At 49.7% G+C, this 16,060-nt stretch overlaps 4 protein-coding genes across 4 annotated transcripts; 2 read left to right on the forward strand and 2 right to left on the reverse strand.

Moving 5' to 3' along the window:
• Positions 1-198: 198 nt before the first annotated feature.
• On the reverse strand, positions 199-423 carry SEPMUDRAFT_48060 (uncharacterized protein; the record flags this gene model as incomplete). Its single annotated transcript, XM_016909052.1, has 1 exon — positions 199-423. A coding segment is annotated over one exon (225 nt), but the record flags the coding sequence as incomplete, so codon positions are not given.
• A 3,568-nt stretch (positions 424-3,991) lies between these two features.
• Positions 3,992-6,276, forward strand: SEPMUDRAFT_157500 (CBD9-like protein; the record flags this gene model as incomplete). Its single annotated transcript, XM_016907737.1, has 3 exons — positions 3,992-4,233; positions 4,402-5,019; positions 5,102-6,276. Exons 2-3 carry the CDS (start codon positions 4,971-4,973, stop codon positions 6,274-6,276), a joined length of 1,224 nt encoding a protein of 407 aa, XP_016759596.1. The 5' UTR covers positions 3,992-4,233; positions 4,402-4,970.
• Positions 6,277-6,780: 504 nt separating this feature from the next.
• On the forward strand, positions 6,781-9,483 carry SEPMUDRAFT_69138 (uncharacterized protein). The gene has a single exon (XM_016909852.1). The coding sequence runs from the start codon at positions 6,915-6,917 to the stop codon at positions 8,592-8,594; it is 1,680 nt and encodes a 559-aa protein (XP_016759597.1). The 5' UTR covers positions 6,781-6,914; the 3' UTR covers positions 8,595-9,483.
• A 269-nt stretch (positions 9,484-9,752) lies between these two features.
• On the reverse strand, positions 9,753-15,849 carry SEPMUDRAFT_150399 (Sec63-domain-containing protein). Its single transcript, XM_016906150.1, has 2 exons — positions 9,822-15,849; positions 9,753-9,762 (listed from the first exon to the last, which is right to left on the reverse strand). The coding sequence occupies exon 1, from the start codon at positions 15,830-15,832 to the stop codon at positions 9,908-9,910; it is 5,925 nt and encodes a 1,974-aa protein (XP_016759598.1). The 5' UTR covers positions 15,833-15,849; the 3' UTR covers positions 9,753-9,762; positions 9,822-9,907.
• Between the last annotated feature and the right edge of the window lie 211 nt (positions 15,850-16,060).

Raw genomic sequence — 16,060 nt, forward strand, 5'->3', positions numbered from 1 at the left:
TAGGGTTAGGGTTAGGGAGGTCTTTAAGTATTCGTTCTCTCCGAGTAATTATAGGGAGGGTTGCTTTAACTATTCGGTTAATACGAAGACTCGGGTTAGCTATAGTAGTATAGCTATAGAGTAATTCCTAGATTATTCGGATATACCGAATACTAAGGAGGAGGATATTAACTACTTAGTAGAGGTAGAAATTGTTGACTACTCGGTAGAGGCGGGTATTGTTAGCTCGGTAGAGGTAGGAATTGTTAGCTCGGTAGAGGCGGGTATTATTAGCTCGGTAGAGGCGGGTATTGTTAGCTCGGTAGAGGCGGGTATTATTAGCTCGGTAGAGGCGGGTATTATTAGCTCGGTAGAGGCGGGTATTGTTAGCTCGGTAGAGGCGGATATTATTAGCTTAGTAGAGGCAGATATTATTAGCTCGGTAGAGGCGGGTATTATTAGCTCGGTAGAGGCGGATATTATTAAGTACTTAGTAGAGGCAGGAATTATTAAGTACTCGGTAGGGACGAGAGTTAAGTAGACTAGGGTTAGGGCTAGGGTTATAAAGAAGAGAATATCGTCTATATAAGATACTATAGAATCAGAGGATTCGTAGGAGTAATTATCGTTTAAAACGAATATCCCTTATTCTCCTTAGTAGTTGACTCCTTTGCTTTTCCTTTATCCTTTACCCTCTTTCTTAGTTTTCTCGCCTATAACGCAGAGTGGTTTTTGTCTACAAGCTCTACTAACAATAGGTCTCGGCGGTTACTCGAAATTAGCTTTTCTCGTCGAGATCGAACAAGTTAGTATAATTGTTTACGTTTTTACCTTTATTCTTAGCGGGAAGGAAGTAGCTCGATTTCTCTAATGTCCTCGTTTTCAACGAGAACCCGACGGTCGCATTTCTAGCGTTCTCTAACGGTTATAAGAGAAACCGTCTTATTCTCTACTATATAGGCTCGAATATAGTATAAGTAAGGAAGTTCTATTATAAACGAGAAGATACCTATATAAGGTAGGACAGGTCGTGTTTTATCCGTTGCTAACGTATACTAGGCTAGAACCTCCTAGATTACGTAACGGTATACTTTTCGGTAGAAGGACTAAAAAGTACAAGGCATTTAGATTAAAGTATAGCTCGTTTCTTCCGAAAGCTCTTGCTAATACTTAGATACCTATATTCGAAAATATAGTAGAAGCCGTTCGACGAGACCGTAAGTATTAGACTATAATATCCTAAGCTAACTTTTTATTATAGTATATATACCTTCGATCCGGGAGGTTGCTCGGATACCCTATATACGTATTCGTTTTAAACGAAAAGTCGCCTACAGTAAGGTAAATAGAAGCTATTCTTTCTCGAGGTATACAAAGCCCTTAGGCTATATCGCCTTTAACTTAAGGCAAATCGTACGGAATTCTACCTTCTCCGGAGTATAGACTGCTTTTTGGAATAAGTTATACTATTTTACTGTCTTTTCGTTATTAACGTATTCCCTACTCTCTTCCTCGGGCTCTTGCTTAAATATTGAACGGATATATATAAGGACATCCTTAAGAAGATACTACTTATAAATACGTCGGGGTACCTCGGGAAAGACTGCCTCTATAGCATTTAAGCATACTCGATCCCTATTAGTAACTAAAAGGTTTAGTATTAGGATCTCTTCCTAAACGAGAATATCTTTGATTTACTTAAATACCTAGGTATATAACTTCTCGTCCTGCCCGGCTAGAAGACAAAGGCTAAAGGGTATAGTCTTATTCCCTCTAGTAATACCGTAGAAGTCGAAGACTAGTTGTCGTAAACGATGAATCTTATAGGTATTGTCGTAAAGGATAATCTCTAGGCAACGGGCCTAGATCTCTAGGCATTCGGGGTAAACGAAAAGTAGTTACTTAAGGAAACTATTCGAGTTTACCGAGTATCGGAAGGCGAATCCTTCTAATTAGAGTAGCTCGAGTGTAGTATTAGCAATTGTCTTTCTAGAGAGTAGAAGATAACGATAGCGTTGACGGATATTGCTAATATCTTTTCGTTTTTAATAAATTTCCGGAAATTGGTCGTAGAGAAGAGATTATAAGGCAGCTACCCGAAGTCTAGAGCGTATATATCGTATAATCTCGTTTATAACGTCGTCGCTACGCTCGTGTCGCCGGTAGTTCGTAGGCAATCTAATAGTTCTAGGGATTGTTCTAAAGGGTAGATAATTATATATTATTATATTCGAATTTCGTCTATACCGAATTGTCTATACTCTATCTTTGTCTTCTTTATCTACGGCTATATACCAAAGTTATATAGGACATTAGTGTTTATACGAGCTAGATTTTCGTCGACGAGAAGAAGTATCTAGTTTTCGATAGTTCCGAGTTTTTCTACTATATATATATCGTACTCTTTTCTAGGTACCTCGATTCTTTGTATTAGAGATAACAAGGTCAAAACTATATTTACGAGTCTACTTTTTAACGAACTCCTTTAGCAATTTGATAGAATCAAAGGTTTGCTTAGGTAGAGGAGGTATCTTAAATTCCTCGTTAGAACCGAGATCCTCCTCCTCCTCCTCCTCCTCCTCCTCCTCCTCCTCCTCCTCCTACTCTTCCTTCTCTCCGTTAGAGTTCTCGGGCTTACCGAGAAACTCCTCCTCCTCCTCCTATACTCCCTTCTCTCCGTTAGAGTTCTCGGGCTTACCGAGAAACTTATCCTCCTCTTGTAAGTTCTCGGGCTTAACGAGGAACTCGTCCTCCTTCTCTCCGTCCTCCTTCTCGGACTTAACGAGGAATATATCCTCCTTCTCTCCGTCCTCCTTCTTAGACTTAACGAGGAATATATCCTTCTTCTCTCTATTAAAGTTTTCGGCTCTAACGAGATACTAGAGAGGTAGAGGGAGAGTAGGAATACTCGGAAGAGAGGAAGCGCGTATCCGAGGAAATTTACTACTAGCGCGATTACGAGCGTAAGTACGTAGAAGAGAAGATATACGTAGTAGGGCAGACATTATATCTTAGTAATAACGTATCTTGGTAATAATAGTAAAAATGTGATAATAATAATAATGTATCTTAGTAATATCGAAAGGTTAGTATACGCGATAGTACGACAACGCGATAGTATAACAAGATAATAGCGCGAGTTAACGCGCTGTATTAAATACACGAAGGTTTACGTTGATAACGAGCGGCGGAGATATGTTACTGTACAGGTTGGGTGAGTTACGTCTAGGGCTGCGATTAGACGAATCCAAGGGCTGCCTATAGCCCCGCCGTAGAGTGAGGGAGTGAGTGAAAGGAGTGAGTAAGGTACATGTACCTACCTAGGAATGAACTACGGACTCCGAAACTACCTGTACCTTACTGTCTCATTCTCTTCTCTCTCTCCTTCTTTATTACTCTCTTATCACTTTCTGCTTTTGTACTCTCCCTCTCTCTCCCTCTCTCTCTCCAGTCACACCTCACCAACCAAAGCACAAATCACCATCCCTACCTAGGTAGGTACCTAGTTGGGGATTTCCCTCCCGAACACCCTCCTTGTCGTCATCATTCGAGGCGCAGCCTTTTCTTCACAATACGCCCCCAAGAACTCTAGACTTTCTTGGACGTCCTTGAGACACAGAGGCCGTACCGCACCGTACCGTGTTCTCGGCATGTTTGGGAAACTTTGGAGAGCACCTGGGTATGCAAAACCTGTGCCTCGCGGGATATTCGCATTTCTTTTTCCACTCCCTCTCTTTGTGAAAGCAAAAATGATATTACCTCCTGTCAGCGGACAATTGGCGTGGCGTAGAGTTGAGGTACATGTATGTACCTTATGTAGATAAGTAGAATAGATACAAGATAGGCAGGTACATTACAGTACAGTACCGACATGATACATGATACATGTAGGAGGTGGTAGTTTGATGGCAGTAGTTCGGAACGATCTAGTCCCGGACTAGATCTAACCACTTGTCTCTCCGTCCGTTCTTCTCGACCTTTTTTACTCGCCTACATACCTCCTACAATACTAGGGCATGCCTGTCAAACTCGCGCAAAACTTCTTCCTCTGTGATCCATTGGAGAGCTTACTTGTACCGTACCGGATCGCAACGGCGCCGTGGAATCTCTGATCATGATGATGAGTGAACGGGTCGGCAATTCTATACCATTTTACTACGCCTGCTGCTGCGGCTGCGGATGCGGCTGAGTGTAGTCAACTACTGCCGTGAAGAAGATGGGGTCGTATTCGCCCGCGGCTTGCTCATTCGGTAGGTAGGTATTCTCACATGTATCTGACCTTGCAGTCAGTCGTCTTGGGTGCAAAGCCGGAGAGATATCTATGACGACGTCCTTTCTCGGCAGCAGGTGCTGCAGAAGAGGAGGAAGAAGAAGAAGAACAAGAACAAGCATTGAATGCTGCAATGCTGACATCGCTTCCAGATAATGTACCTGGGTCGTGTTCGACTGTTCGTCCACGGGTACCATGGGGTGAGAGAAAGTTGCTGACCAACGACAAACGACACACGTGGCAGCCAAGCATTTTGTCTTTCCTTTCGCAAGAACTCCCGTCTTCCATCTCGAAGACCGATGTTCAACGGAGCACCGGGAAGCAAGGGCACCTAGGAAGAGAAGGGAAGCCAAGGAGCCAATCGTGGCCTGACTGATAGTCATCCATACCAGAGTACCTACCTGACACAAAACGGACATCCTTGCAAAAAGGGCATGGCACTACCTCACTACTACAGTACTACTTACAACCCGTGGACTAGGTGTTGATCGTATACTACCAGGTGTATTAATCGGGCTCCGCGCGAGCGAGGTTTCGATAATAAGTACCTCTACTGCTAACTCCCCCTCACCATTCTTCTCTACCTACCTACTTACTAGACTCTCATTTGTTTCTAATTCACTCTTCTCGGCTACTGACCCTCTCTCTATCTCTCTTTGTCTCTCTCACACACACGGACTGACTGACGGACTTGACCTACGGCATTGGCGTGCTCGCAGTGATGAAGCTTTCGCCAGTGCAGGTGGCGGCGACGTGGGCCCTGATGCAAGGTGTGTTTCGATATATATCCTACCATGTAAAAGTACGTGTATAGGAAAGGGCCCCAGAGTAACAATAGCATTGGTGCTGCAGGGTCCATCGCATATGCGCAGATCGCTCGAACGTGTCCTGCATCCGACGCCAGCATCTGTTTCGCGTTGAATGTCCCCGACGCCGCAGCGACTTCGGGAACGGGCGACATCTTCTTCCAAATCCAAGCACCGGCGACGACGCACGAGTATGTCGCTCTCGCGCAAGGGACACAGATGGCCGGAGCGAATATGTTCATCCTCTACCAGAATGCGGCGGGAACAAATGTGACGATTAGCCCTCGTCTGGGGACGGGACATATGCCACCGAGTGTGCACAATGTGCAGTTGGAATTGCTGGAAGGGTCGGGGATTGCGAATGGCACCATGACGGCCAATGTACGGTGTTCCGGTTGCCACAGTTGGGAGGGCGGCAATATGGACTTCTCTACCACCAGTGCGGTATGGATCTACGCATCCAAGACCGGAACGCCCATTCAGAGTGACGCGATCGATGCCGACATCTCTTTCCATGACGACCATGGAGGATTCAGCTGGGATCTTGCGAGCGCAAAAGGTGGCAGCGCTGTCAATCCATTCGTGGCAGCAGAGGTTGCCACTACCAATGCCACGGTATCGAGCGTATCCAGTGGACCCTCGGACGCGGTCCTCATCGCCCATGCAATCTTTGGCTGTCTCGCAGTGGCATTCGTGCTCCCCATCGGTGGAATCCTGATCCGCGTGGGAAACCTCTCGAACGGTATCCTCGTGCATCAACTCATCCAGTATACAGGTCTGGTCATGTACATCATCTGCTTCGGTCTCGGAGCCTACTACGCGAGTGAAGACGGCTACTGGGGAGAGACGCATCCGCGACTGGGCACAGCCATTTTCGCATTGATGCTGACACAGCCCGTATTCGGCATCATTCATCACGCCATGTTCAAGAAGATCCGAGGACGGACGATTTCGTCGTACTTTCATCTTACCGTCGGTCGCTCCATTATTCTCCTCGGCATCATTAATGGTGGGTTGGGTCTGAAACTCACGGGGAGGGGCACAGGTGCGAAGGCGGGATATGGAGTGGGAGCGGGTATTATGGGATTGGCATATGTGGCCGCGATTGTATTTGGCGAAGCGAAGAGGGCGAAGACGCAGGGCACTTCCAGTCGCGATTCGAGCGTGGAGTTGAAGCAGAAGAGTGAAGAAGAAGCGAAACAGATGGAGGAGGGCAAATAGGTAGATAAGGATGGTCACAGTTCTCAGCGAGCGGTGTGATGGCTGTGGGTTTGGATATGGGAGTGTATGTCTGAATGTGTGTGTGTGCGTGTGTGAATATGTGTCGATATACCCAATGAGACAGATAAATGATGATATTGATGACCCCGACGGGCACCTCCCTGCCACTGCACTGTGCACCAGCAACAAAGAAGGAAATTGTACAGACACCAGCGGAGGAAGAAGTGAGGTGGTGGCACCAGTGGACTGTAATGAGAGTGGAGAAGCGGAGAAGCGAGATGAGATAGATTGCCTCGGCAGATGAGTCGGACACGGGCTCGGAAAAATGCCGAACTGAGGCACGTCACCTCCACGCGGCTACACACACGCGCCACGCGCCATTCCAATGCGCCACAGCTCATTGTAGGAGGAGCAAGGTACGCGATTCAGCCTACTACACACACACCTCCAACGCGTTCCCGACTTACCTCGTCTTTCTTTCCAATGCCTTGTTGTGTTCTGTACCGCCATTCCTCCTCCTCCTTCTTCTCCTCCTTCTCCTCCAAGACACTGTCGCATATGCGGGACATTTCGACACACCAGCGACAAGTGCCTTAGCAGCAGCAGCAGCAGCAGCAGCAGCAGCAGTAGCAGCGACCATGCTGCCCTCCGCTCCCGACGATGACTGCGACAGCTGCAAACCATCCTATCTCGTCCGACGAAGCCTGGATTCCGTCCCGCCCTCCACCGTCGTCTTCTCGTGCATTCCCTTCCTCCTGACCTGGGCCGTGACCGCCTATGTTGCGCAGTACAAGCTCTTCCCACAGCTCGTAGCGAGCAGTGCTGAGTCCGAGCGGAGGGGTGGACAGGGTGGACAAGATGGACTTCCGCAGTTCAACAAGGACACATTCGCCAAGCCCGCCACGAGTGGATGGAGAGAAAAGCTACAAAGTGCTTCGAGAGAGAAGCTGGCATCTTGGGTCTTCTCGGCCACAATCGGCCTATCTGCAGTCTTGATAGAGCTGCTTCTCTTCGAGATCTCTGATACTCTGAATCCGGCAGTGCGAGGCCTGGCGTTGCAGGTCACGCTGAACTCTCTGCTGCTGTTGATTCTCATTGTGACGCCTGCACTGGAGATACATGGCTTCGTGAGAGGCATGTTTGTGTCATCCTCAGAAACTACGTCCACGCGCAGGACACGGCCTTGGTTGCAGCACTTTCTACGATCAGCCATCTCCAAGCTGTGGCTGCTGGCTTTCTGGTACATACCTCAGGCGTCGATTCTGCGAGATACCTTGCACGGTCCCGATTCAGGACCCCATGAGGGCGATCATGGCTTTGCTGAAGCTTGTTTGGAACGACTGGGCATTATCGGCATCTCGCTTATGGCATCCTTGGCAGGCTTTGCTGCCGTCTCTTCGCTATGGCAGACTTTCGGCGTACGACACCGACCGGTGAAGGACACAGATATCTCGAGAAAGGCATCGGGACTGGCAGCCACAGAAGATATGCTTGCTGCCAAGCAAAGCAGAGTCCGCGCGCTAGAGAGGAAGATGTCTGCAGATGCCTCGTCCTCGGAACAGAAATCAGGCTTTGTGGGCCGAATGATGGGTTCCTTCCGTGGCTCCAATGAAGCACAGGAGCTGAAAGCCCTGCGAATGGAAGTCTCAGGCCTCGAGACTATGCGCTTCACACTATCGACCTCGTTGTCGAATCTACGGACACGCTACGCAGACCAAGAACGCGCAAGAACGCAAGCCGGTAAAGCGCTCAACATCATGAATCTGGTTTTCGCCATCTATTGCGCATATCGCATCTTTGCCACTTCTCTGTCCTCGTTGCGAAAATGGTGGCAGCCCACCCACTCCTTCGCCACGAGCGACCCAATCAACAAAGCTCTAGCACTGTTGACAGCACATTGGGATAGCGAATTGGATCGAGATGCGTGGGCACGACAAATCAGCTTCTTCCTATCCGGCATCATGCTCCTGGCATCTTTCAACGCAGTCTTGCAGACTTTACGCCTCTTCTCTCGTTTCGCGCCGAGCTTGCTGCAAAGGTCACAGACCAGCTTGCCTCTGGTCATATCGCAAATCGCTGGTACCTATGTCATCAGCTCGGCGTTATTGCTGCGAAGTAACCTGCCCGCAGAGGTGAGTAGCGTCATCTCGGAAGCATTGGGAGCACCCTTGGAAGGTCGTTTTGTGGAAGGCTGGTTCGAGAGCTGGTTTCTGGTAGCTGTCGGCCTTACCGCTACGGGCATTCTGGTCGGCAGGAAGGTTGGAGGAGATGCCGATTGGGATGATGATGAAGCGTATGAGATGGGAAAACGAAGTTGAAGCACAGTCATCTTTTTGCTGCTGTTTTGTCATTCTCGTGCCGGCTATCGACTGCACATATTGCGAGAAGCATTGTGTCATTGGGTCATACTTGAAGTCACACGAGCGCGCAAGAGCCCGGAAGGGTATCTGTGAGGAGGGACGCGACTATCGTGAGATCGGCTAGGGAAATGGGCACCGCTGGACCTTCTGCCTCCACTTCACCAGCTACAGCTGCGACTCCGCCAACTATTGCCGCTTCTCAGTCATGCTGTCGTCGCCTCACCAACTCGCGCTGCTCGACCAAGCGCCGTTGCGGCATGACCCGCAGGTTACTAGATACCTGACTGGGAACGACTATTATCCTATTCGCCTCTCTGTATTAACTGATGACAACTATAGTATTGAGTATGTGAGCACGGCATGTTAAAAGGAAGGCGAGAAGTCCAAGGGCAAGCACGTGAGGAGTGGTGTGTATACCTCAGCAGCTGGTTACCTATATACTGGGTTCCGACTTCACCACCCCCGACGGCATTGCGGCAGCCACTTTGGATCAGCCGGGACGAAACACTCTTCGTCGCTTCTCCCAATCCGCTCGCCATTGGAGTCGCGCCCCGCTGTCCAATCGCCGCCGCGTCGCCCCACCTCCCGGCGGTGACATGCCGATTCGCGGTGAATAGCGACGACGAGATGGAGGATGAGGTAGCTAGCGACGACGCCTCTGAGCGCCAGCTCCACGGCCAGCAACTCGGGACGACGAGTACATGTATGCGCACCCTTCCCTCCTCTCGGGCAGCCTCGATGTGTGAACGGCAGGTCCGAGGATAAAGATACGATATACATCATTCCTAGGTGTCTTAGATTCCTAGTCCTAGTTAGATCTATTTAATAGACGAATATATGTTATGAATCATCATGATCTGTGTATGACTTATTGTCTATTCCGAAACAATACTTATACTTTGTATCGTTCTAGGAGGTAGATAGGAGGTGCTTTGCTCTTTTCCTTTTTTTTCTTTTTTTTTGCGAAGGAATATGGAACGACGAGCGTATGTTTGGTTGATTGATTGATTGATTGATTGATTGGTATGACGAGTGTTGCTGTAGAGATGGATGCCATAATGGAATAATGTAAGTACATGTACATGTACGTGTGTGTGGTAAGGTAGAACACAGTCCGCCCAGTCCTCTTAAAAGCAGTCAGTACATGTACAGGCAAGGATAGAGCAAAAATAGTAGGTAACGTACCTTTGTGGTTTGCCATACCCTACCTTTACATATAGGTAACCTACCTTAGCTATGTACCTTGCTGTACCGTACCCTGCCTGACTTTATTACTCTTTCCCCTTCTTCAACCCATCATCCACAACTTTTGGAACAGGCGGGATTTCTACATTCTCGACCGTCCACTCCATGCCAATATAACTATCACTCACCACCAAGACTTTCACGTTCCTCTCCTCGAATGCCTCGGGTAGTTTCACACTACTCTTCGTATTGAGCCTGTTGCTTCCTCCTCCTCCTCGTCGACCACCAGAACCACCGCCGCCGCCGCCGCCGCCGCTCTTCTCCGGACTAGGCCAGCTGACCCTCTTCATCGCATAAATCTCGCCGTTTCCTGCATCATGCACCACGAGAAAGAATCCTTCGGTTTGCGGTTTCGGGTATCTGGGCGCGTAGATGCGATATGCAGCAGCGTCCTGCACAGGATTGATTCGAGAGAATTGGACGCTCAATCCCAGAGCGGTGACATCGGTGACTTGGATTCGCAATTGGGGTAATTGGCCTAGAGGTTTCAGGACGCGTCCGTGACTGGCGGGAGGGAGTCCGAGACTCTTTAGGACGCTGTCCAAGATTCCTTTGGGACAGGTTGTGGCATCGATGAGATTTTGGGGTCGGGAGTTTTCAGAAGAAGAAGAAGCAATTCGCTTCTTTTCTCGCTCAGCTCCAATTCCTGGAAAGATAGACAAGGGTCCATCGTCGGGCCATCTCGCGCTTTTGACGCACTGCAACAGTGTCATCATCATCTTGCAACTCTGCATATACCCCAGTTCCGTCAAGACGTCAATACTGGCCTGTAAAATACGGATAGCCTGATCGAGAACGGAATTCTGATCACCCACGTAATCACTAATGGGTAAATCGATTCTCGAAAAATGAGCTTGAAGTAAAAGATGTGCTTTGACATGGGGATCCCACATCACCATGCCCAAGTTCTCGGCATCGATGGGGAGGTTTTTGGACAGTTCAGCGTTGATGAGATCTTCGTTGTGCCGGACGGGGAGTTCGTCGTATTCTGTTGCACGACACATCCAGTTCAATACGTCCTCGAAAGTGGCTGTGGGTTTGGCGTGTTCGACGAGTGTGCGAATGGTCTTGTGGGAGAGGTAGTAGTAACTCATGATCTTGCCCAGAGGGGTAGGGTCAATGTCACCGTTGGGCATGATGGTGATGCATTGAGACTCTGCGAGTTCGTTCAGAGACTTATCAACCATTTCGATCATAAACTCGTTAGCAGCTTGTTGTGCGGCTATAGTGTTGTTCTCTTCCGCTGAGATCTCAAGGCCATAGTACGATGGGTTCTTGTGAAGACGTCGGAAGAAGAATGTCCATGTCAAGTAGTCCAGCGCATCTTGTTTGGTGGCGATTGTTTCTGCCGAGACTTCTGCACCTAAATGGTTGTCCAACACATTGTGCAAGCTGGACTCGACAGGGAATCCCGTGTGTAAGAAGTGTTTGTAAAACGGCTTCTTCGAATCCTGAGTGAAGATTCTCGCGATACCAGAAGTGTCGAATTGCGGACGTCCAGCTCGTCCCAGCATTTGAAGCACATCAGTCAGATCCATATCTTTGTAACCCTCGATTTTGGCATCGAAGAATTGCGTACCCTTCACGACAACCAGATGAGCAGGTAAATTGACACCCCATGCCAAGGTACTCGTCGCCACCAGTATCTGAATCTTGTTGTTTGCGAACAGCTCTTCCGCAAGCGAACGATCCGATTCCACTAAACCAGCATGATGCAAGCCGATACCAAAGCTCAAAGCCTCTCGAAGCGCATCATCCTTGACACGTTCCGTATTGAGCGCCAAATCGTCCTCGGACATGTGCATGAACCTGCGAGGATTATCTTCCATCCCACAAAGGTTGGTCAACGCCCGCGCTGTAAGTCTGGTCTGCCTTCGCGATGCCACAAACACAATCACAGGCTTACTGGGGCTGTGGGCCTTGATAGCCAAGAACGTAGGGCGATTCATGCTCTCCATCAGCGGACAAAATCCCCTTTGCTCTGGGAAGCCATCGATGTAGATTTCCAGAGGGACAGGACGAACCGAATGCCGAAAGTTGAACAATCCTTCTTTGACACCAAGCCAATTGCCCAGATCCATGGCATTGGCACAAGCCGTGCTCATGCCTACGATTCGAACAGAGCCTTTCTTTTGTGAGGCAATGTAATTCATACGACTCACAATGATCTCCAAGATCGGTCCACGATCACCACCGAGAAGATGAATTTCGTCAATGATGACGAGACTGACTTGCTGAACATAGCTTCTCGTCTGCCAAGAACGCGAGATACCATCCCACTTCTCGGGCGTAGTGACAATGATATCCGCGTCACGGATTGTTCGTGTATCAGGCGTGTTATCACCAGTTAATTCGACCAGTTTGAGCCCCATCTGTCGCGTCAACCGTTTCTGCCAATCCTGCACACGCTCGCGGACAAGTGCCTTCATGGGAGCGATATACACGACTTTACTACCAGGCTTCTCACGGAAAGCCCACCACATGGCCAATTCGGCCGCGATCGTCTTTCCAGATCCTGTCGGCGAGCCGAGAAGGACGTTGGCGGGTGTGTAGTACATGCAATGAAAGAGCTGCGTCTGCATGGGATTGAAGAATTGGAACCGCTGACCATAGATTTCCTCGAGCAAAGGATTCTTGAGAGCCTTGATGGGAAGAGGCTGTAAGTTAAGGAGGTCTGTGTAGACGCTCTCGGTGTCTGGTCTTATCAGGTGCTGGAACGACACGGGGAAAACAGTCTCTGCACCCAGCCATCGGTCACTCACTGCACGAACATAAATCTGGCTCGGCAACGGGTCCGACAGCGGAATCGTGAAGCTCAGCTCGTGATCATCGTACAGCTTTCGCCGACTGAGGATAAAGTACTCATGGTGATATATTTCGCTCGTCTCGGAATTCTCGACCCAGATCCAGTAGCTTTCACTCTTGCCATGATGGCGATCGTTCCATCTGAACTCAGGCGTAATGAAGAGCTTGACACGGAGTACATCACGATTCAGTGGCGCAATTTCTGCTTCCACAGAGACTGTTGGGAAGTTATCCAAGAGCTTCCCTATCACGCCACCCATCTTCTGGTTGTGAACCAAGCTGCCAATCTCCGCGCTCTCCATGTCTCGCAAGGACTCGATCGACGCAGTGCTCCCTTTCTCGTCCAACTGCCTGATCACACTCTGCGGCAGGTCAAACTGATGGAACGGATGCTCGTAAGGCCACACTCTCTTCTCGATGCTCTTGCACATGCTGAGCAGCACCAAGCATTGAAAGCCCCATCGTCGGTTTAACGCAATCATGAACAGAGCCCGGCAGATACGTGCTGCGTTTTGCGCCACGTAGGCCGTGTCAGATACCAGCGTGAAGTCTTCAAGATTCGCTTTGCTGATGTAGGACTGCAAAAGCACATTTGTCTTGCCTTGTTGGGTTCCGATGCCACCTTCAATGTCGCAGGGTGCAGCACTGTCTTTCAACCGCTTCAGTTCCTTCTCTTCGCTGTCTCGACTAGTGATGTTGTCGAATTCTCCGCTCATGCTGATCATCTTGAAGACGTCCGCCTCTGTCGCTTGCGGTTGCATCATGGTGTTGAAGATTTCCACGCTCGTCTGCAGCACGTAGAACTGACTGGCAATCCTGCCGACGTCCTTCGAGCGCAGCTCCTCGGTCGTTTCGTTGAAGATGATCATTTGACTCTGCTGGAGCACTCGAGCCGCTCTGATGATGAGGTCGCGTCTTCGCTGCACCAAATTGGGGTCTCGCTCAATCTCCGCCCACTCGATACCATACGCGGTCGGGTTGCGCTTCATGCGAACGAACAAGTAAGAGTAGCCCATCCAGGCGATAGCTTCAGGAACACTCGTGACCGTTCCCAGCGCAATCTCCGCGTTCAAATTATCAATCAGCTTCTTGCTAAATTGACTCTCGATGGGTTGCTGTTGCGTGACAGCAGTCAAGTAATGCTGTAACTTATCATGGGTGGTCAAGATCATACCAATACCGGTGTCCTGAAACTGCGGTCGACCAGCACGACCAAAGATCTGCAAGACGTCCAGGATTCCAACATCCACGAATTTACCCGCCTCAGCGCTGTATAGCTGTGTGCCTTTGATGATGACGGCCGCAGCAGGTAAGTTGACACCCCAGGCCAGAGTCGCGGTGCAGCACAGCACTTTCAGCACCCCCTGTGCGAAGAGTCGCTCAATGAGGTTGCGGTCTGAGCGAGGCATGCCAGCGTGATGCGTTCCCATTCCTTTGGCGACGAGCTCCCTTATCTCTCTGCCCTTGGACTGCTTGACATCTTTCAGGGCTTGTGTGTAGCCATCCGACATACTAGGATCAAACAAGTCTGTCAGTCCCTGCTCGGTGGCCATCTCGTACAGCGTTCTCGCAGTTTTGACAGTATCCTTCCGACTATGCACAAACACCATGATCTGGTGTCCGCGCTCCAGCATATCCTTGACCTTCTCGAAAGCAACGTTGTCGAGATTGTCGCGACTCGTCTTCGTTCCAGGATTGCCCTTGACACCAATAAAGTGCTGCTGAAGTGGTACAGGTCTGAAGGACTGATCAAAGAAGAACAGTCCAGCCATACGATTCACCTTGAGGAAATCCGCGACGTCAACATAATTCGGCAGCGTAGCACTCAAACCAACGATTCTGATCAGAGACTGGGTACTCTCCACTTGTCGTTCTGTTCTCGCAACCAAAGACTCCAGCACTGCACCTCGCTCATCATGGAGCATATGCACCTCATCGATGATCAGTAGTCTCACTTTCTGCACCAGTTCCGTGTCGCCCGTAGACTTCCTCGTGACAACATCCCACTTCTCGGGCGTTGTTACGATGATCTGAGTGGCCACAATCTCTGCTTTGGTAAGTTGCATGTCACCAGTCAACTCGCGGACTTGAATTCCCAACCAAGCAAGCCTCTTTCCCAGCTTTTCTGTAATTTCAGCTGCGAGAGCTTTCATGGGCGCCACGTAGACAATCTTGAAGTCCCCGACGTGCACAGCAAATTCGGTAGCGTCAGGTTCCTCGATTGGGTTAGGATGTATATTCTTCGCCACAGTATTGAGGATCGTGAGCATTGCTGCATCCGTCTTACCCGCACCAGTTGGAGCACAAATGAGCATGTTCTCGCTCGTGTGGTACGCCACCGGATAGACCAGACTTTGCATGCGATTGAGAGTCTTGTAGCCGCTGAAAGTGCGACTGCACAAGCCATCGAGGTCCTTGATCTCCACGAGTTTCCGGTTCAGACCAAGCACGCCAACTTTGGTGGCAGGAATGCTGTGTTCCACGTACTTTTCGCGTTCCAGTCGCTCGCTACCCATTGGCAGCGCGTACTTCTGCCCTTGAAATGAAAGTGTATTTCCAGCATCATGGGCTTTATAGATATGCGGATACTCGGCTTGAGATCGATTCTGGGCTGCAGCAAGTGGCGCACTTTTATGTGAACGGTCCTGCTCACGCAGACGAGCCTCACGCTCGGTCTTGGAGAGAATGCCAGAAGGGCGAGAAGGGGCAGGAGCGGGAGCAGAAAGGATGGACTTTCGATTTTTCAGTATATCCGAAACTAGATCGAGTTCCTCGAAGCCCAGAATGTCCGCCAAAGTCATTTGCAGCTCGTCATCGCTACTGTCCGAAGCCAACACGGCCATGATCTGGTCCTGCAGCGCGGCGGCTTCGAGTCCACTGCCCTTGCTGGCCACAGTCTGACATTGTGCTTGCAGCCATTCCTGAGAATCATCCTTCACTGGCCCTGCCGTGGTCACCATGTCTGCGCTCTCCTCGCTGAACGAGTCTTGCTCCTCTTCGCTGATCAAGTCCCAAATGTCATCTCCCGACGCTGGCGACAAGTCATCATCATCCAAGTCCCAATCCAGATCAGCATCATCTGCCGCCGTATTCTGCGGTTGGCCATTCGTCTCGGGCAATTTCAGCTCTGCAATGGCCGCTCGCATAGCAGCCAACTGCTCCAGCCATTGTGAGGCTGCTGCCTCTGCTGTTGAAGGCATCCTGTCAACTGTCCTGATTCTCGTTTCTGCGGGTATGGTGATGCTGTCGAAGTGAAGTGAAGGCGAATGAATGTGATGATGAATCATGGGTTGTGAAGTGTATGTGCTAGTGTGCCCCACCAACGCGTCTCCCCATCACCAAACACGTGCCAAACATTCGACTTCACCTTCACT

Source organism: Sphaerulina musiva (assembly GCF_000320565.1).
Source record: "Sphaerulina musiva SO2202 unplaced genomic scaffold SEPMUscaffold_7, whole genome shotgun sequence".
Taxonomy (NCBI): Eukaryota; Fungi; Ascomycota; class Dothideomycetes; order Mycosphaerellales; family Mycosphaerellaceae; genus Sphaerulina; species Sphaerulina musiva.